At 46.9% G+C, this 25272-nt stretch overlaps 2 protein-coding genes across 3 annotated transcripts in view; one reads left to right on the top strand and one right to left on the bottom strand.

Annotated features, from left to right (window-relative positions):
• Window positions 1-25272, top strand: part of LOC144888279 (ATP-dependent clpX-like chaperone, mitochondrial) — a 343583-nt gene that overhangs the window by 270415 nt on the left and 47896 nt on the right. The gene's annotated exons all lie outside the window — the stretch shown is intronic.
• On the bottom strand, window positions 540-25198 carry LOC137436189 (protein IFIT1 homolog B-like). Of its 2 annotated transcripts, XM_078786356.1 has the most exons (3): window positions 25120-25198; window positions 24146-24181; window positions 540-3318 (listed from the first exon to the last, which is right to left on the bottom strand). In XM_078786356.1, exon 3 carries the CDS (start codon window positions 3308-3310, stop codon window positions 1982-1984), a length of 1329 nt encoding a protein of 442 aa, XP_078642482.1. In that variant the 5' UTR covers window positions 3311-3318; window positions 24146-24181; window positions 25120-25198; the 3' UTR covers window positions 540-1981. The 2 variants fall into 2 exon arrangements, with proteins under 2 accessions (XP_078642482.1, XP_067986016.2); XM_068129915.2 differs by lacking the exon at window positions 24146-24181 and having other exon boundaries at window positions 1287-3318; window positions 25120-25132.

Below are 25272 nucleotides of genomic sequence, written 5' to 3'. Positions count from 1 at the left end.
AATAATTTAATTTTTATTATTATTATTATTTATTTCTTTTCAATATTAATCATTTATTTATTTTCTTTCATTTGGCCAATATCTCAGGCACCTTTTGAGCTGGGAAGCTAATATTTGGACATGAGTGACCAAGTGATGTGGCTATCAAGGATATTTTTGATTTATTGATTAATCATTTCATCTATTAATTATTTATTGATTAATCGATTAATTATTTATTGAGTAATCAATTAATTATTTAATTTTTTATAAATGACTTATTTAATTAAATTTCTAAAAGATACATCTTCCGATGAAGCACTAGTGGTTTAGTTATGCGATTAGCCAATTGATTATGAAAATATTTTGTGATAATCTTTTATTGATTTTAATTATACAATTAATCAATCAATTAGTGTACACCTCTCCCTCCCAATGCAGCCTCAATGAGCTGCATTGCGGTATTGCCGGGCGCCGGAGGCGCCCCGGCAATGCCGCGCTGCAGCATATTTAATTATTTGGCATGGTGCGGTGTACTTTGAATGTATCTGTACTTGTTTCTCATTTGGCCAATATCTCAGGCACCTTTTGAGCTCGGAAGCTAATACTTGGACATGAGTGACCAAGTAATGTGGCTATCAAGGATAGTTTTGATTTATTGATTAATCAATTAATCAATTAATCGATTAATTATTTAATTATTCGATTAATTACTAAAAAAAAAAATTTTTTTTCAGTTACAGATTCTGATGGAATAGTGATGGTTTATGTGTTCTGTGACCGAATTGATTAATAATTTAATTTTTTAATGATTATTATTTATTTCTTTTCATTATTAATCATTCATTTATTTTCTTTCTCATTTGGCCAATATCTCAGGCACCTTTGAGCTGGGAAGCTAATATTTGGACATGACAGTGACCAAGTGATGTGGCTATCAAGGATATTTTTGATTTATTGATTAATCATTTAATCACTGAATTATTTATTGATTAATTGATTAATTATTTATTGATTAATCAATTAATTATTTAATTTTTTATTAATGACTTATTTCATTAAATTTCTAAAATATACATCTTCGGATGAAGCACGAGTGGTTTAGTTATGCTATTAGCCAATTGATTAAGAAAATAATTTGTGATAATCTTTTATTGATTTTAATGATACAATTAATCAATCAATTAGCGTACACCTCTCCCTCCCAAAGCATGCCTCCATGAGCTGCACTGCGGTATTGCCGGGCGCCAGAGGCGCCCCGGCAATGCCGCGCTGTAGGATATTTAATTATTTGGCATGGGGGCAGTGTACTTTGAATGTATCTGTACTTGTCTTTATATTTTTCGAGCTTTCTCTTAGCCCCTTGCCTAGAGTGGCTGTATGCCTTGTCTGGGGCAATATCCATGAAAAAAAAAATGATTACCTTTTTGAACAATCGCTAATTCTGTTTATAACACCAAACAAAGAAATTTGGAGGAATCCCGACATCCGTGAGGTACGTTTTACTTACAGAACTGAGCGAAGATCTACTGTGCTCTACATACCCCACAAGGGTTGGGTTAATAACATGATCCTTTCTGCCACCAATGCAGCGTTTTTCGTCGCGAACTTTTGAAACTCGCTCCTGCTGTTTAACATGAAACGGAAAGGGAGGAAGCCCGGGTTGTGCTCATTTACCAAGCAGCTAGCTAGCGCTTGCCAAGCCAGCCGTTCATTAACGGTTTTGAATGGAGTGCTTGCTCAAATGCTTAAACCACTTGGCGATCTCTTCACAAGAAACTTGGTAAATGACCACACACCCAATGTTCTTGAGATCCGACCATAGATCGACTGTAATCGAAATACCCCAAAGAGGAATGACCCTTCCTGCCCCTCCCGAAGTGAGCGGGTGTACTTGTATAAATAAATATCAATTTTAAGAGTAAACGCATGGTGTAAACCACAAACCTTTTACTCCACAATAACATAAATTATCATGGGTGGCAGAGGAGGCAACAGGAAATTATGGATTGCTCCCATCTGAGTTTTTAAACCAGGATCGTGGTCGAGACAACTTCTCTAGTGCATTTTTGCATATGTTTGCAGAATTTGGATCCTCATTCATGTGAAGGCCCAACGTAAAATGCTTCTTTGCTTCTTCTACATTATTTTGTGACCGAAGGAACAATCCAAATTGAGCATGCAAAATCTGAACATTTTCTGAACACATCAGACGTTCTTGGTCAGCGAAAAGATCATTGTAGAGACTACGTGCCCGATCTATCATCCCATCCTCAGCGTAGGTTCTTGCAACATCACACATTGGTCTTACAAATGTCTTTTCAGACACATCATATGATTGCTGGTTAGAGTCAATTGATTTGTCCAATAAACATTTAATTTGAGCTTGTTTGGTCTTTGGTTCCATTCTCTCCCATTTCAAAAGTTCCGCTTTCTGATAGTAAACTTTTCCCAAAGTGTACAAAAGTGATGGGTTGTTGGGGTTGGTATTCAAAGCATCTTGAACGATTCTTATTGCTTCATTCAAACTTTCTGGAGAACCTTCACGTTGTAAAAAATCAGCAAAGTACCTCTGCATGGGAGGATGGGTTGAGTCCTTGTGCCAGGCTTTCCCAAAGTGTAAATGTGCCTCTTCCATTTGATGTTTAGCTTGACAACGCATTGCCAGATGTATCGACGCCATACTGTTTTCTGGGTCAAGTTCAAGGGTCCGCCTGAGAAGATTCTCTCCTTCCAGAGGTTCTTTCTTGAAACAATCATATAAATTATAGTTCCACTCGCAACGCCACAATGCAATGGCACATGCCAAGGTCCACTGGACATGATCTGGTCGACTTTTCAATGCTTCTTTCAAACACATTGCAGCGTTGTTGTAATGAGCAAACCCACAACGAAACAAGGTCCAGCCTTTCTCAGCCAGCACTTCTGGATTCACCGGTGAGGTAGAATCTCCAACCTTGGTTTCACCGCTTATCTTCTGCACTTTTTTGAGATAACAATTGGCTTCTTGCTGGTTGTTCATTTGGAAATGGACCCAGGCATAATTGCTGTACAAGACCAAATTGTGTTCGCTCATTTCTTGATGGGATGTCTTCCGGGAAGCTTCTTCAGCTGCAGCGAGGTGCTGCAGAGCACAAGGCCAACTATTCTTCATTGCAGCAATGAAAGCGAGGAAGTTGTGTGCTGCGGGATGCCAAACTTCAGAGTTGTATTTCAAATAGAATTCAATTGCTTCTTCGAACCATGGCACTCTTCGAACAGAAGCTTCCAGGTTCCAGGTGAAGTGGCATTCCAGTTGTTTCAGCTCTGCTTCAAGACTTTGATCAACCATATCCGCTCCTGAAAAACATTGAGAACGAACAGATATAGTTAGGGCATTTTATAATTTTTTGGAAAAATCTGTGAAAAAATTGCTTACCAATAGCCTTCTTCACCAATGTGTTCATGTAGGTGTCTACAAACACCTCTCAATTTATTCCTTCCTAAATCCTTGGGGAAAAGTCAAAATTCAAAATGGCGTCCAAAATGGAAAAATTGTGGATAAAGTCATGGTTTGGCCAGAAATTTAATACTTAATATGGGGAAGAAACCACAAAAATATTGTTCTAGGACAATTGTGAACTCTTGCTAAGCATATTTGTATTATTATCTTGCTTTATATCCAAGATGGTGGCCAAAATGATGTCCAAAATGGCCGCTAAAATGTGAAAATTGTGGATAAAGTCATAGCTTGGCCAGAAATGTAATAATTATTATCTTGCTTCAATAATAGGTGTCTACTGAGACCTCTCAATTGATTCAGTATGGAAGGGGATGTAATAGCTGCACCTGGCCATGGCTCGAGGTGTTTCATCTGTGATGATCCTGGGACTGAGATGCAAAAGCTGTCAAAAGTCACCCAAAAAGGCCACTCACAGATGTTATCATATTCTGAGTGCGTGGACGATGCGGCGCTGATCAGGAGACTAAATGAGGACTGGAAAAACGGAGATGACCCCAAGTTGAGATATCATTTGGATCGCAGAACCGAGTTATACAATCGTGTGAAAAGTATATCCACTGCAACTGCAACTGCTAATCGTAAGTTTTTAGATTATCATTCAGAAGAAGTAGCCACTTGCAGAGATTTCGATCCCAATCTGTTATAAGTTGTGATGTTGCAAATGAAGAAAAACTAACCAAAACTACCTTTCTACACAATCCATTCCCTAGGACAAGACGAGGAGGACCGAAGGTCAGGCAGGATGAAAAGACGACGGGTATTCTCTGGGTCAAGTACTTCAAGTGCCGGCAGCTCCAAGTCCAAAACCCCATCAGTATACCTTGTCTACCGTGATGTTTGTATACTCTGTAACGAAGGCATCAACGTTGGAGCATTGGCCAGATACCCTGGTAAGTTGCCTGTCAGCCTGTCTCAAGCAGGGTCATGCAGAAGTTAAAATGAATGTCTTGAGAATTCATATTTCTTTTTTATTTTTCTTGCTCCTTCCTGTACTACTCGAAGTCGAATCATCTAATCATGAACCTAATCCTAGATATGTGACTATTTTAAAACATACCTATCTTCCAGACAGAGCCCGGAAGTTGTATCGTGCCCCTGACAATCGCTACATGAACTGACTGAAAAGGAGCTTCATGGAGACAGCAGTGAGCCGAGGAGATGCCTGGGGAAATGAGGCCGAGGAGATGCCTGGGGGCTGCCCTAGCAAGGGTCCTGAAAGCATTTGTGGAACCCGTTGAACAACACCCCTGCACGAGCCTGGTGATTGATGGTGGGTGGCTCCTGCACAACGTCAGATGGGAGGCTAAGCTCACCTGGAAGGACATCGCTGAGAGCTACCTCCAGTTTGTGAAGTCCATGGGGAGCCATTGCCTCAGGATCACTGTGGTCTTTGACGGATACGGCAGCCCGACCCGATCTTCCTCACAACAGCCAAAGACACATCTTACGATGTCGGAAAGATCCGGGAGGCCCTCCCAGAGAGATACCGGAAGTATCTGATCTTCTTGCATAGCTTCTCCGGCTGCGATACAGTGTCCGCGATTTCTGGGTTTAGCAAATTAACTTTGCTAACCAAGCTCTGCAAGACTGACAAAGCAGAGAGGGCCATGGACGTGTTTCTGGACATCCGAGCCAAGAAAGATGACATCATCAAAGCCGGCTGTGAACTATTCAAGCTCATGTTCCGCGGGAACCCATCCAAAGACTTGGGGGACTTGAGATTTGACATCTTCAGCAAGCGGGCCACTGCTGGGAGCATAAAACCTGAGAAACAGCCCCCGACAACAGAAGCTGCAGCACAGCACTCTCTCCGGGCTTATCTCCAGACTAGAGATTGGCTGCTGCTGCAAACTCCATCATTGGATGTCCTGGACTATGGATGGAAACTCGGTGACCAAGGTTATGCGCCGGTCCCTACAACAGACCCTATCGCACCGGACTATCTTCTGAAGTTTGTCTGCTGCAACTGTGAGGGGGAATGTAGCACACTCAGGTGCTGCTGTAAAAAGCAAGGAGTCAAGTGTATTTCTGCTTGCGGCAACTGTCATGGTAACTCTTGCCAGAACATCAACCAGCCAGATGACGAGAGGAGTGTGGGATATGCTGGGGATTAGGATGAGTAGGGTGAACTAGAGAACTGACTAACCGAGGTTTCAATTGAGATACATTTCTATTTCTATATAAAGCTATGACTTTATCCACAATTTTCACATTTTAGCGGGCATTTTGGACATCATTTTGGCCACCATCTTGGATATAAAGCAAGATAGTAATACAAATATGCTTAGCAAGAGTTCACAATTGTCCTAGAACAATATTTTTGTGGTTTCTTCCCCATATTAAGTATTAAATTTCTGGCCAAACTATGACTTTATACACAATTTTTCCATTTTGGACGCCATTTTGAATTTTGACTTTTCCCCAAGGATTTGGGAAGGAATAAATTGAGAGGTGTTTGGAGACACCTACATGAACACATTGGTGAAGAAAGCTATTGGTAAGCAATTTTTTCACAGATTTTTTAAAAAAATTATAAAATGCCCTAACTACTTGTCAACCGACTGAAGAAATATTATGAGAGGAAGCCTGTGGAAGAAATGGTTCCTGTCTCACCTGTCGTGCCTATAGTCGGGGTGCAAGAGAATCCAGAGGTTGACGCCGGTGTGAAGTTTGATAACTTTGATGACCAGGTTTGTCCCAGATTGACGAACACAGAAGTGTTGAGTAATTTAGATGAGAAATTAGGTCATTTGACGAGGGAACAACAAGGACAACTATCCAGCCTAATTTTTGAATTTGCACATTTGTTCACAGATGTACCTGGTCGTACTGACCTGGTATATCATGATATTGAGGTGGGGGAAGCCACTCCTATGAAACAACACCCCTGTCGGATGAACCCTGTGAAGATGGAGTATCTTCGGAAGGAGGTTCAGCATATGTTGGAGAATGACATCATCGAACCAAGCAGCAGTGAATGGAGCTCACCATGTGTGTTGGTTCCAAAACCCGATTGCAGTTTTCGCTGTTGTACGGATTTAAAACGGGTTAATGCAGTGACCAAGACCGACTCATATCCCATCCCGAGGATTGATGACTGCATTGATAGAATAGGCCCAGTTAAATTTGTAACTAAATTTGACCTGCTGAAGGGGTATTGGCAGATTCCTCTTACTGATAGAGCCAAGGAAATCTCGGATTTAGTCACACCAAATGGGTTGTATCAGTACAAGGTTCTTCCCTTTGGATTGAAAAACGGGCCTGCTACGTTTCAATGGCTGATTAATAAGCTTATTGCAGACCTTGAGGGGGTGGAGGCTTATCTGGATGATGTCATTGTGGTGAAAATGTAAGTTGAACCCAGGTGTGACGCTCACTTAAACCACTGGGCGGTGTCTATAAGACCTCGGGACGTCCGCGACTCGAGGCCACTCCTGCGACTTTATACAATGACATGTAGAATTGAATGGTACGTACCCACTTATATTCTAGGCTTGCTTGCATTGACTGATATATCCAATCTTTCTCATATGATGCCTTGATCCTGACATATATGTTGCATGGTGTATTTTACAGGATGATGTTTCGATCTAATTGAAATTAAACCTATCTATGGGACGAGTTGTGGATTTGGTTGATTTTCACAACACTTAATTTCAATTATGATCTTCGGAAATGGCGGGACACGAGTCTTGCGATGGCCGGATGAACGCAGATCACAGACGAGCGTTCCCGACATTCTCCGCGCTCCTGCGAGGCCCACCTCGGAGAAGAATGACCGGCGGAGGACCCGTCGAGCTAGCTCCAGCTACGGAGCTCCGACTACTCTCGCCGCCGGTCTGCCTCAAAAGGACCGGATGCGATGGGGACCTCGCAAGCCTTTTGCGGGACCGCGTCGTCAAAACGCAAACTGCTCTCCTGAGGCCCGAACGCCGGAGCAGGCATGACGGACTCCGGCAAGGCGCCTGCTGAAGGAGGCCACTGGGAAATGTCCTGGGCCGCAACCCCGTCGGAACAACGGACCCGCTTGGCGCCGAAGGTACGAATCTAGCCTCGGTTGCTCGAAACGCTAACGGCTCCGTCCGAGAGAATCATCCTAGATTTGCGTGCCTCGGCCCGAGATGAGATTCCCACGCGAGTGATCACGACTCCCATGTCGGCCATGCCTCCGCGCGGGCCGGCACACTCCTGACCACTCGCTTCTCGGTGGAACCACCTCCTCCGTGCGAATCGCGCACTGCTCCTCGGAATCACGCCGTGCCTCACACGGCCGGCTCACCCTGACCACTCGTTTCTCGGTGGAACCACCTCCTCCGCGCGAATCGTGCACTGCTCGTCGGGATCACGCTGTGCCTCACACGGCCGGCTCACCCTGACCACTCGCTTCTCGGTGGAACCACCTCCTCCGCGCGAATCGCGCACTGCTCGTCGGAATCACGCCGTGCCTCACACGGCCGGCTCACCCTGACCACTCGCTTCTCGGTGGAACCACCTCCTCCGCGCGAATCGCGCACTGCTTGTCGGAATCACGCCGTGCCTCACACGGCCGGCTCACTCCGGCTGCTCGGGCACTGCGCCCTTCGCGGGCACCACTCTGTGAGGCAGGCGATTCGGATCGCGGCTCGTCGAAATCCCACCTACATGTGGCTACTCAACGAGGCCGGCGAACTCCGCTGCCCGGAATCGCCTCAATGGAGGCTCGCTTGGCACCATGCGAGGACTCGTCGCAGCACGGATGAGTTTCTAAGGACGTCGAGCGGGACCTTCATAGCCTTTCACGACACTCGGGCTTATGCCTATGATAGATGATCGTATACCATGTGTATTCTATATATATGACTATCGTATCGGCATGTATCGGCATGGCATGTATCGGCATGCCGGCATGTATCGTATACCATGTGTATTCTATATGACTAACTATGTCTAAAACTCCGGACAAAACATGGCCCGAAAGCTAAACAAACGAGACGCTACTTCAGGGCGTGATATGTATTCGATCCTCTGACCCGACAGCTAAACAAACGAGACGCTACTTCAGGTCGTGCAGTCTATCGCTGCCAAGCATGCTCGCCCTTTCGACTCGGCGTGCTCGCCCTCTCGACTCGGCGTGCTCACCCTCTCGACTCGGCGTGCTCGCCCTCTCGACTCGGCGAAGCCGCACTGATTCAACGGGCCGAGCTCAACTTTCGGTTTCCCTCGTACGCGGTGCGCCCTAGATAATACTTTTCGCTCGTCAACCGGGTTAGTATTCCGTACACCGATCTCGAGCCCGCTCGAATGCTGCTGCCCAATGGACGCGAGACTTTAGATTTCGGAGTGCTACTTTACTCCGTCTGGGGATACCGCTCAGCTGGAACTCACCGTCAAACCCGCCCGCACGCGCCCGAACCAATTGATGACGTCATCGACTAAATCACGCATTTGCTTTACAGCACCGCGCCCGATCGATCCCGATTTAACGGGATCACGTGTTTTGCTCACGCGTTCGCGTTTGCTTTACAGCACCGCGCCCGATCGATCCCGATTTAACTGTTTCCCGCGCTTGCGTCATCAGAGTTCGTCTACCTGGGTACCTCTACAGATAGCAGAAATCGATAGCATCGAAATACTCCATCTGACCGCCCCTGCCCGACAGTGCGTGTCATAACGTGGCGGCCTTCGAGGGCGCCTAGCCAACATCGCGGACTTATGCCGTTAATCGATAAGGCACGGGGCATTTGGGGGTGCACGGTGACCCCATGACACGGTGACATTGAGCGTTGCACCCGACTCCCTCGTCTCCTGAGCAAGCCACGTGGGCACCGGCCCGCCGGATCGCCCTTGACTCTGGGCTTGTTGCTTCTAGGACACTTGGGGGTGCACGGTGACCCCATGACACGGTGACATTGAGCGTTGCGCCCGACTCCCTCGTCTCCTGAGCAAGCCACGTGGGCACCGGCCCGCCGGATCGCCCTTGACTCTGAGCTTGTTGCTTCTAGGACAGGTCTCCTGGCTCGCCTCCACACATTTTGAGACTGCGAGACGCCTCGCCCGGCCGCTGCCTGATTGCGTTCCCTCTGACCCAGACTGTGAAGGTCGCTCGACTTCGGTGCGCGATGCGCAGCTGTTATCTCACACTTCACGATGGGGGGGGGGGGGGGGGGGGATGGATGAGTGAGGGGGTGGATGATGATCCATCCATCTGGGCCATCCTCTTGGATGTCGATCCATCCATCTGGGCCATCCTCTTGGATGTCGATCCATCCATCTAGGCCATCCTCTTGGATGTCGATCCATCCTTCCGGGCCGTTCTCTTGGATGTCGATCCATCCGGGACGATTTCCATTTCTCGATCTCGACGTTTTCTCTCCGGGACAATCCCTCCGGGACGGTAGCCGGTATAGCCGATCTTCAACGATCCTCTGCGCGCTGTGCTGCAGGTCGGGGCGATTCTGCGCGCTTCGCTGGGAAGGCGCATTTCGGTCGTTTTGTGCGTCGTCGTAACTGCCATGCCAGTCGTTCGGGCAGCCTACGGAGGGCACTCGTGGCGAACGTTTTGCTTGAAACTATTTGCCGGAGCTTGTAATTCGTACGCGCTGCCGTCAGAGAGCGCTCGAGTCTCGTGATTTCAAAACAGGGGGACTCCGGGGTATCGCGTAACTCTCGTTATGGCTCTCGTCGGTTCTCTCCCTCGGCATGCGCATTCCATGACCATTCCATGACATGGATCTAATGTGGATCGACCATGTACCCATTCCATGACAATTCCATGACATGGATCTAATGTGGATCGACCATGTACCCTTGGGAGCCAAGGCAGGTACAGACTTACTGTAATGGACTTACTGTAGTGGCCTCCTGTCATGTAATCTTACTTACTGTTACAACTCCTAGGCCGGTACAGACTTACTGTAATTGACTTACACTGTCATGGCCTCCTGTCATGTAATCTTACTTACTGTTACAGCTTACTGTAAAGAGGCTTACTGATTAATCTTACTTAGATGCACGGTGACCGTGAGGCGTGAGGCTTACTGATTTACACATCTTCCACATCGACACATCTGCCTGAAATGCGTTGCGTTGCGACGAATGGACATTCGCTCTTCGACAAGGTACACCTTATGTAATGAGTTGCATATCGCAAAGGTACACCTTATCCAGCACATAGGCCTGTGAGACTAGACTATTGGGACCCACAGGCTCATCGTCTGCCAGTATCGGACATGTTTGCTAACCAGGCTATGAGTGCGCCTAGAGAACATCTGCCGTCCCTCCCTTCGCCTGATACACCCCTGCCTGAAGCGGTGAGGGCACTGAGGTGCCCCTCGGACACCTGCCTCCAGCGGCTACTCCGAAGCAGGGGACTCCGGATTTGGGGACGACGTACCCGGTAGTTTCCGAACCTGTGCTGGCAGGGTAATTCGCCACACTGACCTCTACGGATGGACCGACTGACCTGTACTACTGATAATGGATTTGTTTCGTATAGAGCTTTCCAGGAAGCCCTAAAGACGCTTTGACAGTGTGCGAAACATAACACAATGGCGCAAAGACAAGAATCAATAGGGATATTTCTTTGACACCCTAATAATGATATAATGACTTCCTCTACCTATTAATGCTGACGCGCGCTCGCTTCCTGCCTAGTGGCAGCATAGTTCTAACGGCGGGGAGAATGTGGTGAAAATGTAAGTTGAACCCAGGTGTGATGCTCACTTAAACCACTGGGCGGTGTCTATAAGACCTCGGGATGTCCGCGACTCGAGGCCACTCCTGCGACTTTATACAATGACATGTAGAATTGAATGGTACGTACCCACTTATATTCTAGGCTTGCTTGCATTGACTGATATATCCAATCTTTCTCATATGATGCCTTGATCCTGACATATATGTTGCATGGTGTATTTTACAGGATGATGTTTCGATCTAATTGAAATTAAACCTATCTATGGGACGAGTTGTGGATTTGGTTGATTTTCACAACAGTCATCATCCACACTATGACCATGGAAGATCATATTAAACAAATTCACGCATTTTTCAAGAAACTGACCGAGGCAGGGTTGACCATCAACTTATCTAAGAGTGAGTTTGTAAAAGCGCAGGTGGTGTTCCTAGGCCATGTAGTAGGTCAGGGTCAGGTGCAACCGGTGGCAGCCAAGATAGAAGCCATTGATCGCTTCCAAGTCCCAAAAGGGAAGAAGAAGCTTATGAGATTCTTGGGTATGGCTGGTTGGTACCGGCGGTTCTGCAGGAATTTTTCTGATGTGGTAGCCCCTTTAACGAATTTGCTGAGGAAAGAGACCAAGTTTGTTTGGGATGACAAATGTCAGGCTGCCTTTGCCCACGTCAAAGCAATATTAATGAGCTCTCCTGTCCTAGCAGCCCCGGATTTTGAAGCACCTTTCAAGTTGGCCATTGATGCAAGTGATGTGGGGGCTGGGGCAGTTCTATTACGGGAAGATGAGGATGTAGTGGATCACCCGGTGTGCTACTACTCCAGAAAGTTTAACAAGCATCAGGCAAATTATGCCACTGTGGAGAAAGAGACCCTTGCTCTCCTGCTAGCGCTTCAGCATTATGAGGTGTATCTGGGAACTACTACTACCTTTCCTATAAAAGTCTTCACTTATCACAACCCCTTAACCTTCATTCAAAAAATGAAAAATAAAAACCAGAGTTTGATGAGATGGAGTTTGGCTTTGCAGGAGTTCAACTTGGAAATGAAGCATGTAAAAGGCAGGGACAATGTCGTTGCTGATGCTTTGTCCAGAGTGAACTAACTTTGGAAATTTCTGTAGGTGGTTTGGAAGTTTTGTTGCTTTATTTTGGGGAATATTAATTATTGTTACTCAAGTGAATTCATCATTTGAGTGTGAGTTTACTTTTGTTTGTTAAAATAGTTTTTGCCTGCAAAGAACGTTTTCACTATGTTCAAACTTTCTTTCTTGAGGGGGGGGAAGTGTTATGGATTTGTCACTTCTGTTGTTGTGGTTTTCATCCACTGTAACCATTTTTGATTCCATGTACTATTATTGTTGTCGTTTAAGGGAGTTAGATATTACTATTTTCAAAAGGTAAAAAAAGTTAATGTTTCAAATGAAACCGGCACCGGACGACGACGAAGAGGAAGAGGAGAGGGAGAAGGCGGAGCGAGTGAGTCGGACAAGAAGCCGAGCTCCTTCGAGGTCTGGAGCGAACGAGGGTCACAAGTGAACTTTGGGTTTCCCGGGAAAGGGATTCCTGCGACAGAGTTGTTATCGCTGTGACAGATCAACCTGGGTGTCAGGTTTTGCGGTTGATTCCGAGGAGAATCATCGTAGTGCCGTTACGCCTCGAGAGCGGGCCGTCGGCCATTTTGACTCGCGCGCTTTGCGCATCGCTCAAGGTTTTTCACTTCGCTTCAATCATTTTCACTGCATTCAGACGTTAATCTGGTGTGTGTGTGTAACCTGGCTTTTGAGTGGGAAATCTGCGGTTTGCCGATTTGGAGCCGTGGAACGTCCATACCAGAGGGTGTGATTTCCCAGTCGCCTTGAGGGCGCCTTTGCACAGCTTTGGCAGCAGGACTGTGACTGTCATCCGAACGGGATTCTGGTTTCGATACGACATCGTACGGACGATCACTGGAGTGGATCGACTTTGGCTTGAAGCTGGAATCAACTTTGGCTTGAAGCCAGGAATAGAGACATTGGGAATGTTCTTCTTTTCGCTCACTTGGAGCACAGTGAGTTATATTGTACGAACATGATGGTACCATCATCGGAAATATATATTGGTTGTACAATTGATTACAATTGTTTCTTGTACTGTTATTCTTGTGTGATCTTAATACAATACCTGTTTGTTGGTAACAATTGGTGTGGTTTCACCATTGATCTAAGACATACAGAATAACACATCTTTCTGCCGTGACTCCTCTCGGGGCTCGGAGGTACACCATGAACGGGGTTTGGGGAGGAGCACGTAACAGTTGTCTGTATCTTATTCGGGGTTTTAAACGGTTTTCAGGGTCTAAATGTTTTTAGGGGTCAAAATGGTCTGAGGCGTCTTCAGGTTCTTTGGGTTCCAAGGGATCTTCGGGGTTATAAAGGGTCTTAAAGGGTCTTGGGGGCCTAAAGAGTCTAAAGTGATTGAAAGGTTCTAAAATCGAAAGAGTGTAAAGTGATCGAAAGGTTCTCACCCCTCCCCTCCAAATCTTCCCCATCACCCCTTCCTTCCAAAACTTCCCCATCACCCCTTCCCTCAAAAACTTCCCCATCACCCCTCCCCATTCAAAACTTGCCCATCACCCCTCCCCTCGAAATCCACCCCTTGCCCCTCCCCTCCAAATCTTCCCCATCACCCATCTCTTTCAAATATTCCCCCTTGCCCCTCCCCTCCAAATCTTCCCCATCACCCATCCCTTTCAAATCTTCCCCCTTGCCCCTCCCCTCCAAATCTTCCCCATCACCCATCCCTTTCAGATCTCCCCCCTTGCCCCTTCCCTCCTAAACTCCCCCCACACCCCTCCCCTCCGAGACCCTCCCTCACTCCTCCCCTCCTAGACTCCCCTCTCACCCCTCCTCCTCAAAGCATCCTCCCCGCTTCTTCCCCCTTCCAACTTTCACCTTCATCTCCCTCAACCTTCTGCCTCACTCTTCCCCCTCCTCAAATAACACCTCACTGCGCCTCACCCAATCACCATCAAACCTTTTGTCCGCCCCATTCTTCCCTTTCTCCAAGCTATTCTGAAATCTCCTACACACCTTCAACAGCTCTCCCTACCTCTTCCTCCTCTTCCACATCTTACCCTACCGCTACCCCCCCCCCCCCTGTTCTGTATCCAATGGTCCCCCTTCCTCTTCTTTAACAGTATGGACCTCAAACATCCGGGGCCTTCGCTCAAACTTGACTGATCTCTCCATACAGGTTGCTTCTGACAAACCAGACGTGATCTGCTTAACAGAAACTTTCCTCCTTCATGATGTCTCTGATTCCTTGGTATCTCTCCCAGGTTACTCCCTCCTCCGGTATGATAGACCTGAGCCTCGTCCTGGAGGGGGGGGTTGCTATCTTTATAAAAAAACTCTCCTCCTCACTCGCCCTGCACTGCCCTCTCTCCACCTCACCCACAGCAATACCTTTGGCTACGGCTTCCCCTTCGCTCCCACCTTTTGTTCATATGTGTGTTGTACCGTCCACCAAACAGTGATGACTCCATCTACATCTCGTTGTCTGATAACATGGACCAACTTCTATCTACCCATCCCAACTCTCTCTTCCTCATATGTGGTGATTTCAATTGTCACCATGCCAGTTGGCTGGGTGTGGGTACCTCTCTCACCAGCCATGGCTCTTCAGCAAAGGACTTCTGTGACTCACTGGGACTGACACAATCTGTCAATTTCCCGACCCGGATCTCAGACAACGGAGCATCTTCTCTTCTGGACTTGGTTATGACTAACTTCCTTGAAAATGTCTGCTGCTCTTCTTCTGCTCAAATCGGCTCATCTGATCATGTGCTTGTTAAAGTGGACATCTCTCTGACCATTCTCAGAGAGCCTCCTCAGCGTCGACGAGTCTGGCATTTCACTCAGGCCAACTGGCACGGTCTTCAAGCAGCCATCAATCATCTGGACTGGTCTCCCATCTCTACAGACTCTGACATCAACTCATCCTGGGAATTCTTCCAAAGTAAATTGCTCTCTCTCATGCACAGATTTATCCCATCTCGTCTTCAGTTGTCATACCCTTCCTCCCGTCCATGGTACACGGAATCTTGTGGTGAGGCTATTGCCCAGAAACAACTTGCTTTCGTCTCCTGGAAAGCAAATCCAACTGAAGGAAATCTCATTTCCTTTCACAAAGCCTGAAACAAGTGTGTGTCCACCCTCAGGAGAGCCAGGAAACAATATCTCTCCGTTCTCAGGACAGAACTCTCTTATCTGTCTCCCTCTTCCAAATCCTGGTGGCGTCTCGTCAAATCTGTTTCTGGTGTTTGTTCCCCCTCCTTCCCCTCCCTCACCTCAAACGGCCACACGGCTGACTCCGCACGTGAAAAAGCTGATTTCCAGAACTCTGTGTTTGCCTCTAAATCTTGTGTCCAAAACCCATCCCTCTCTGTACCCATCGTACCCAGTCGTACCCAGCTGTTCCTGGACTCTGTGTCCTTTCCTCCTGACAAGGTGGAAAAGTTTCTGTCAACCCTCGACTGATTCTGCAATTGGACCTGACGGCATCAGCCCACGGGTCCTAAAATCTTGTTCTTCCGCTCTTTCACTCCCTCTCTCTGTTCTCTTCACCCTCTCTTTTGCTCAAGGTCATCTGCCACCTGCTTGGAAATCTGCCAACATCACCGCTTTGCACAAAAAAGGTGCAAAAACAGATCCCAGCAACTACAGACCAATCAGCCTTCTCCCAATTATCAGCAAAGTCATGGAATCCATCATTGCTTCAGATATGAAATCTTTCCTCTTCTCCAATGGCTTGATCTCTGATCATCAATTTGGTTTCAGACCTGGTCACTCTACTCTGGACATGCTGCTTCTGCTGTCTCAACAATGGATGGAGGTCCTCAATGCCAAACAGGAAATTAGAGCTGTCTCCCTTGACATATCACGTGCCTTCAATACGGTCTGGCACCCCGCTCTGCTCACCAAACTCTCCTCTGTTGGTATCCATGGAAATCTCCACGCTTGGCTGGCGGACTTCCTCTCTAGTCGAAGTCAACGTGTGGCCCTGAATGGGGTTCTCTCATCTCCTCTTCCTGTTCAGGCTGGAGTTCCCCAAGGCAGTGTTCTGGGCCCTATGCTTTTTCTGGTCTTCATCAATGATCTCTCTGACTCTCTTGAAAATCCTCTCTATCTCTTTGCTGATGACTCTACTCTCTGTCGCTCCATTCTTCATCCCTCAGATCGGCAGTCTGCAGCCTCCTCACTCTCTGCAGACCTGGACAATATCACAGACTGGGTAAACAAGTGGAACATGTCTTTCAATCCTGACAAATCTCACACTCTTACGATGTCTCTCCGAAAAGACCGACTGGACAACCATCCCATCCACTTTCTGAATAATCCTCTCCAAGAAGTTCTGTCACTCAAGCTTTTGGGTCTCACTATCTGCCATGATCTTTCCTGGGAAAACCACATTTCAAATCTGGCCTCCAAAGCCAGTCGCCGACTGGGCATCCTCCGTCGTGCGAAGTCCTTCCTTGGCACACCTGAGCTCCTCACCACATACAAGGCTTTCATCCACAGCTCAATGGAATACTGCTCTCCCCTCTGGGCTGGTGCTCCTGCCTCACACCTAGCTCGTCTTCACGCTGTTGAAAGCAAAGCATTCAGAATCATTGGAATCTCCCGCGATGAAGCTAACTCCAAGGGCCTCTCTCTCACTCACTCATCGCAGGCAGGTTGGTGGTCTTTCCGTCTTCTACCGACTCCTCTCTGGCCTTGCCCCCCCCAGCTCCCTCTGGGCTCTGTCCCGCAAATATTCCTACAGGTCGCACAAGATCTGCCTGCAACCCTCTTTTGGTTAAACTGCCAAAATCAAGACTCTCTGCTCACCTTCACTCCTTCATTCCTCTTTTCTCCCACCTCTGGAACAAACTCTCTCACTCTCTTCAATCCCACTCCACCCTCCAGGTTTTTGAAACAGCTGTTCACCACCATCTCTTATCTTCCCCCATCCAAAACCTTGATCTTTTCTATCCCCGCTAATTTCACCCCAATTCCACTTTTTTGAAATACCAACTTCTGTCCTGGAAGTCCTTGGTGTCCTTGTGTTTTATACTTCTCCCACCCCACCCCCCCTTCCCACGCCTCCTCCCCACAAGCCCTCTCCCTCCCACACATCTCCCTGCTCTTAAATGTTGTGTGCTCTCAAGTGTTTGTGTGCTTCCCCTTCTCTTGTCTTCCGCTCCCTCTTTTTATATATTTGTTTGTCTGGTTGATTTGTTTGTGAAGTAAATGTCAGCGCTTTCACAAGCCTCGATTCAGTATACAAAAAAAAAAAGAAAAAAAAAACCTGTTCGGGTTATTGAGGGTCTTTGGGTTATATGGAGCGTTAACGTGTGTTTGGGGTCTAAAAGGGTTTAAAATATTTTTGATGTCTTTTTGCTGATTACTGGCCAACCCCCGCTCTGCGGGGAAAAATAGCCTCTAAAGGTGGTTCCTCTTCTTTTTTTTTTTTTTGCTGATGACTCCACCCTCTATCACTCCATATCTCACCCCTCAGATCGGCAGTCTGCAGCCTCTTCACTCTGCAGACCCGGATAAAATCTGGTCAAACAAGTGGAACATGTCTTTCAATCCTGACACATCTCACCCTGTCACGATGTCTCTCTGAAAGGACCATCTGGAAAACCCTCCCATTTCCTCTCGAAGAAGTTCCTTCACTTAAGCTTTTAGGTCTCTCTATCTCCCAAGATCTTTTCTGGGAAAATTACATTTCCAAGCTGGCCTCCAAAGCCAGTCGCTGACTGGGCATCCTCCGTTGTGCGAAGTCATTCCTTGGCACTCCTGAGCTTCTCACCACGTACAGAGCTTTCATCCGCAGCTTGATGGGATACTGTTCTCCCCTCTGGGCTGGTGCTCCTGCCTCACACCTAGCTCAGCTTCACGCGGATGAAACCAAAGCATTCAGAAACATTGGAATCTCCTGTGATGAACCTGATTCTAAGGGCCTTTCTCTCTCTCACCGCAGGCAGGTTGGTGGTCTTTCTGTCTTCTACCGACTCCTCTCCGGCTTAGCTCCCCCAGCTCTGTCTTTGCTCTGTCCCCCAAATATTCCTGCAGGTCGTAAAAGATCTGTCAGCAACACTCTTCTGGTTAAACTGCCAAAATAAAGACTCTCTGCTCACCTTCACTCTTTCATTCCTCTTTTCCCCCACCTCTGGAACAAACTCCCACACTCTCCCACTCCTCCCTGCAGGTCTTTAAAACAGCTGTTCACCATAATATTGTTACGTTTGTGGGGGTAGAGAATAAATTACCACAGTAAAGGTAGGATTGTATAGTATTAGCATGGACCGTGAACGCATAGGAGACATTTTGATGTATTAAGTAGGGAAACTGGAGCTTAAGGTTATTTATGTAACTTCACATGGGGGGCTATGGCCATAAAACCCTCGTTACAACAACAACAACCTTCCATTTACCCACCATAAGCGGCAGAATTGCCGACAGAAGCCGAACACTCTCGATCGACGGCTAAACTCCGCCTCAAAAGGATCGTAACTGGTAGGCCATGCCCCGAGCTTTGTCATTGGTCAAGAGGACATGGGGTGTTTCGACAGAGCTCGGAGACTGGTCGAGTGACGTCAGAGAGCAGGGTAGGTTCAAGAGCAGGACGATTAAGACTCTCTCTCCGTCTGGCTCTTGTCCCTGTCGGTCGCTGTTGTGCTCGTGCTTCTGGCTCGTATGTGCTTTGGAGGAGAGGGAAGGAAGAAGAGGAGCGCGTCTCTGCTCTCGGTGTGGACTCTCGTTTCTGCACGAACGGGAAGGTTTTCGTCATTGTTGATCCCTTCGCTCGAACAGACTGGCTCGAACAGCTGGCATTCTTCGGTGCGCTGACGCTGAGAGAGAACGGTGTCGACAGTTTCGATCGTGAGGAAGGGGTGCGCTTGCGTCGTTGATTGGCGCCATTGTGGGGCTTTACGCGCGGTCCTTTCATCAGCCATCCTCATCCTGCACTGCCGACCTGACCAGTTTCGACGACCACCAATCACCACAATCCACAAGCACCAATTTTGGACCAGAGCTGAGTGCCGGCCAGCTTGGGGAATTTTATTTTGTTTTATTATATTCCCCTTTGTCTGTTTTTGTGTCTGAGTGGAGACGTCTCACCCGAGGAAATGTTATATTCACCTCCGCATTTATTTTATTCTTGCGTTTACTTTCGGTTTTTTTCCCCCTCTGGGCTGGTGTTCCCTCCTCTGGGCTGGTGCTCCTGCCTCACACGTAGCTCGGCTTCACACTGTTGAAACCAAAGCTTTCAGAATCATTGGAATCTCCTGCGATGACGTTAACTCTGAGGGCCTTTCACTCACTCACCGCAGGCAGGTTGGTGCTCTTTCTGTCTTCTACCGACTCCTCTCCAGCCTTGCTCGTCCAGCTCTCTGTGTGCTCTGTCCCCCCAATATTCCTTGAGGTCGCACAAGATCTGCCTGCAACCCTCTTATGGTTAAACTGCCAAAATCTAGGCTCTCTGCTCACCTTCACTCTTTCATTCCCCTTTTCTCCCGCCTCAAGTAACAAACTCCCCCACTCTCTGCAATCACACTCCTCCCTCCAGGTCTTTAAAACAGCTGTTCACCACCATCTCTTATCTTCCCCCATCCAAAACCTTGATCTTTTCTACCCCCGCTAATTCACCCCAGATACTTCTTCTTTTTTATTTTATTTTATTCCAACTTCTTTCCTGGAAGTCCTTGCAGTGTTCATATGTTTTATACCTCTCCCTCCTCCCCCAAAGCCCTCCCCCTCCCACATTTCTCCCATTGTCCCTGCTCTCAAATGTTGCGTTTGTGTCCTCCCCCCTCTCTCCCCATCTTGTCTGCCGCTCCCCTTATTTTTTGTGTTTTGTGTGTCGGTTTGACTTTTTGTGTGATTAATGTTAGCTCTTTCACGAGCCTCGATCTTGTATACAAAAAAAAAAAAAAAAAAAAAAAAAAATTCAATCATTATTGTTGCATTTTATTTGTCATGTGTTTAATTGCTCGTGGGTTTCAGAAATCAACCCGTGTGCTTCGTTCAGGTAAGCACCTTACTGCCTTCCGTCCGCGCACGCCAAAAAGTACCACCATTATTCAGAGTTCGCCTCGGATTAAACACCGTCCAGCTATTCGTCCGAGGAGGGTGTTCATCGGCCGGCCACGGACATGACAATATCTTATCTTCCTCCATCAAAACTTTGATCTTTTCTATCCCTATTAATCCACCCCAAATTAACCTCCTTTAAATTCTGTTTTCTTTCTTGAAAATGTTTATCCTGTGAAACCCACCGCTGCCTCCCCCCCCCCCCCCAACCCCCACCTCCCCCATTCCCCAGCCCTCTCTCTTCCACAGATCTCCCGATGTCCCTGTTCTCTACTGTTGTGCTTCCCTCTCTCTTCCCTTCTTCTCTCCCGCTCCCTTTATTATATGTTCTATGTGTTAGCTCTTATATGAGCCTTGACGTGGTATACAAAAAAAAGAAGGTTTTTGTGGTCTAAAGGGTTTCATGTGTCTTTAGGGGTTTTAGGGGTCAAACGGTCAAAGGGGTTCTATAGGGTGTTTGGGTTCTGAAGGGTATTCGATGTCTGATGGGTCTTAGGGGTCCAAAGTGTATTGGGAGTCTTTAAGTGCCTGAAGGATCTAAAGGGTCTATAAATGGTCGTTGGGGTCATAAAGTGTCTTTGGGGTCCTAGAGGATCTTAGGGTCCTAAAGAATGTAACAGGGTCTAAATAGTCTTATGGATCTCAGGGGTCTTTTTTTTTTTTTTTTTTTGTATGCAAGATCGAGGCTCGTGAAAGAGCGAACATTAATCACACAGAAAGACAAACCGACACATCAAACAAATAACATCGGGAGCGGTAGACAATATGGGGAGAGAGGGGGAAGGACACAAACACAACATTTGAGAGCAGGGACCGAGAGACATGGAGACATCGAGAGATCTGTGGGAGGGAGAGGGCTTTGGGGGGGGGAGGCATGGGAAGGGGGGGTGGGAGAGGTATAAAACTTATGGACACTGCCAGGACTTCCAGGAAAGAAGTTGGAATTTCAAACAAGGTGGATCTGGGGTGAATTAGTGGGGGTAGAAAAGATCAAGGTTTTGGATGGGGGAAGATATGAGATGGTGGTGAACAGCTGTTTTAAAGACCTGGAGGGAGGAGTGGGATTGAAGGGAGTGTGGGAGTTTGTTCCAGAGGCGGGAGAAAAGAGGAATGCAAGAGTGAAGGTGAGCAGAGAGCCGAGATTTCGGCAGTTTAACAATCAGAGGGTTGCTGGCAGATCTTGTGCGACCTGTAGGAATTTTTGGGGGACAGAGCACAGAGAGAGCTGGGGGAGCAAGGCCAGAGAGGAGTCGGTAGAAGACAGAAAGACCACCTACCTGCCTGCGGTGAGTGAGTGAAAGGCCCTCAGATATAGCTTCATCGCGGGAGATTCCAATGATTCTGAAAGCTTTGGTTTCAACAGCGTGAAGCCGAGCTAGGTGTGAGGCAGGAGCACCAGCCCAGAGGGGAGAGCAGTATTCCATTGACCTGCAGATGAAAGCCTTGCATGTGGTGAGGAGCTCAGGTGTGCCAAGGAAGGACTTCGCACGACGGAGGATGCCCAGTCGGCGACTGGCTTTGGAGGCCAGCTTGGAAATGTGGTTTTCCCAAGAAAGATCATGGCAGATAGTGAGACCCAAAAGCTTGAGCGACAGAACTTCTTGGAGAGGATTGTTGAGAAAGTAGATGGGAGGGTTGTCCAGTCGATCTTTTCGGAGAGACATAGTAAGAGTGTGAGATTTGTCAGGATTGAAAGACATGTTCCACTTGTTTGCCCAGTCTGTGATTTTGTCCAGGTCTGCAGAGAGTGAGGAGGCTGCAGACTGCCGATCTGAGGGAAGAGGAATGGAGCGGCAGAGAGTGGAGTCATCAGCAAAGAGATAGAGAGGATTTTCCAGAGAGTCGGAGAGATCATTGATAAAGACCAGAAAAAGCACAGGGCCCAGCACACTGCCTTGGGGAACTCCAGCCTGAACAGGAAGGGGAGATCAGAGAAATCCATTCAGGGCCACACGTTGACTACAACCAGAGAGGAAGTCCACAAGCCATGCATGGAGATTTCCATGGATACCATAGGAGGAGAGTTTGGTGAGCAGAGCTGGGTGCCAGACCGTATTGAAGGCACGAGATATGTCAAGGGAGACAGCTCTGATTTCCTGTTTGGCATTGAGGACCTCCATCCATTGTTGAGACAGCAGAAGCAGCATGTCCAGAGTAGAGTGACCTGGTCTGAAACCAAATTGATGATCAGAGATCAAGCCATTGGAGAAGAGGAAAGATTTCATCTTGAAGTGTTGAAAGTCTTGAAGGGTTTTATATGGTCTTAATTGGTCTTATATTTCGAAAGGGTCTCAAGATTCTAAAGGAAGTAACAGGGTCTAAAGGGACCTGTTAAGACCAGTCCCAAGAGTTTTAAGAGTCTAAAAGGATGTTAATGGTTTAAAGGATATTAAAAGGTGTGAAAGTCTTAAACGGTGGTGGTTTCATGTGCAGCCTGTAGCTGCTGGTTGCATCATTTCCAGTCAGCTGGTACTCATTTTTCCGACCTCAGAAGGATGGACATGCCACGTTAACCCACCTGGTGTTAATTCAACGGATTGACATGGGCTCAAACCAGGACATTAAGATTACAAGCCAACCACCTTAACCGTAAAGCCAACACCAGACTTAAACAGTAGAAAGGAGTCAAACGGGTCTAATGGGTTCTCAAGGATATATAGGATCTTATGGTTCTAAAAGTTCAAAGAGGATCTAAAAGGTCTAAGGGTTCTAAGGGGTGTAACACTGTAACAGGGTCTTATAGTTCTAAAGCATCTGAAGGGTATTTAAGAGTCCAAAGGATATTCGGAGTCTTCGGGTTCTAAAGGGTCTCAAGGGTCTTAGGGGTTTAAAGGGTATTTAAAGGTCTGACATGTGTGAAGGACTAAAGGTGTTAAACAACAGAATGGAGTCTAAGGTGGCTTAGGGGTAGTAAAGGACATATAGGGTGTTAAACGGCCTTAGTGGTCTTTAATGGTCTTGCGGTTGAGAGGGGTTTTAGGGGTCTCAACGGTTTTTTGGGGGTCTAAACGGTGTTAGTGTTCTGGTGGGTAATGGAGGGTCTTAGAGGGCCTTTAAAGATCTTCGGGGTCTCAAATGATCTTAGGGGTTTAAAGGGTATTTAAAGGTCTGACATGTGTGAAGGACTAAAGGTGTTAAACAACAGAAGGGAGTCTAAGGTGGCTTAGGGGTAGTAAAGGACATATAGGGTGTTAAACGGCCTTAGTGGTCTTTAAAGGTCTTGCGGTTGAGAGGGGTTTTAGGGGTCTCAACGGTTTTTTGGAGGTCTAAACGGTGTTAGTGTTCTGGTGGGTAATGGAGGGTCTTAGAGGGTCTTTAAAGATCTTCGGGGTCTCAAATGATCTTCGGGGTTTAAAGGGTATTTAAAGGTGTGAAGGTCTTAAACGGTAGCATGGAGTCTAACACGTCTTAGGGGTTCTAAAACACATATCGGATCATAGGGTTGTAAAGGGTCGAGCAGGATCTCAAGGGTGTAACAGGGTCTATAGGGCAGGAAATTGTAATTTATTCAGGATGCCCGCGATAACTTCCTCACTCATCACGAAACAGAACGTTGGGTCTTTAACCTCTATCAACTAATGTGAGGAGGCAGGACACCCAGCTTAGAATTCATCCAATGGATCGTGCACTTTGTAATACACCGAGCTGCCTCTACTCTCAGTTTATGGTCGAATCGGGATTCGAACCCAGTCGGGATACCTGCAATCTATATCAACATTCATACCTTAGAGTTTAGACAATCCTTTAAGCCACCATCCTACCAATGTACACATCATGTCTGTACCGACCCAAGTCCTGCCATATTTGTGTAAAAAGATTACCTTTACCTTAGGATGCTTGTTTATGGGTATGAACACCTACACAACTCGGCACTAACCTTGTTGGCACCAAAAGGTAGTTTTCACCGTTTGTCCTGAAAAAAAAAATAATAATAATAACGTTTTGACGACATTCTCATCAGACCTCACCAGCAATCATTGATTTTAGTAAAGGTGTTTATCTGGGTGTTCAGATTATCCAGAAATAGATAACAGGTACAAAACATACTTTTTATTACATCCTGAACAAGCTAACGATGACGAATTTCACATTCACATGTAGCTCACTCACCTGCAATCCATTCACATGTAGCTCACTCACCTGCAATGCATTCACATGTAGCTCACTCACCTGCAATCCATTCACATGTAGCTCACTCACCTGCAATGCATTCACATGTAGCTCACTCACCTGCAATCCATTCACATGTAGCTCACTCACCTGCAATGCATTCACATGTACCTCAATCACCTGCATCCAATCACATGTAGCTAAATCACCTGCAATCCATTCACATGTAGCTCACTCACCTGCATCCATTCCCATGTACCTCACTCACCTGCAATGCATTCACATGTACCTCAATCACCTGCATCCAATCACATGTAGCTAAATCACCTGCAATCCATTCACATGTACCTCACTCACCTGCAATGCATTCACATGTACCTCAATCACCTGCATCCAATCACATGTACCTCACTCACCTGCAATGCATTCACATGTACCTCAATCACCTGCATCCAATCACATGTAGCTAAATCACCTGCAATCCATTCACATGTAGCTCACTCACCTGCAATCCATTCACATGTACCTCACTCACCTGCAATCCATTCACATGTAGCTCACTCACCTGCATCCATTCACATGTACCTCACTCACCTGCATCCATTCACATGTACCTCACTCACCTGCAATCCATTCACATGTACCTCACTCACCTGCATCCATTCACATGTACCTCACTCACCTGCAATCCATTCACATATAGCTCACTCACCTGCATCCATTCACATGTAGCTCACTCACCTGCAATCCAGGATGAGAACACAGAACTGGACCGAGTGTTGTAATTCAGGAGCGATGGTGTTTTTATATGAATTACCACGTGACTAAATACCTTCTGTTTCCCGAAATGTTTCTGTTTCCCGAAACTGACTCATCACCGAAACCGACACGCCC

Source organism: Myxine glutinosa, chromosome 11, assembly GCF_964187855.1.
Source record: "Myxine glutinosa chromosome 11, kmMyxGlut1.1, whole genome shotgun sequence".
NCBI lineage: Eukaryota > Metazoa > Chordata > Myxini > Myxiniformes > Myxinidae > Myxine > Myxine glutinosa.
This window is presented reverse-complemented; position numbering and strand designations above follow the sequence as displayed.

Bases quoted from the DNA above. Each gene is read 5' to 3' on its own strand.
- LOC137436189 (XM_078786356.1), bottom strand. From the start codon at position 3,310: ATGGTTGATCAAAGTCTTGAAGCAGAGCTGAAACAACTGGAATGCCAC.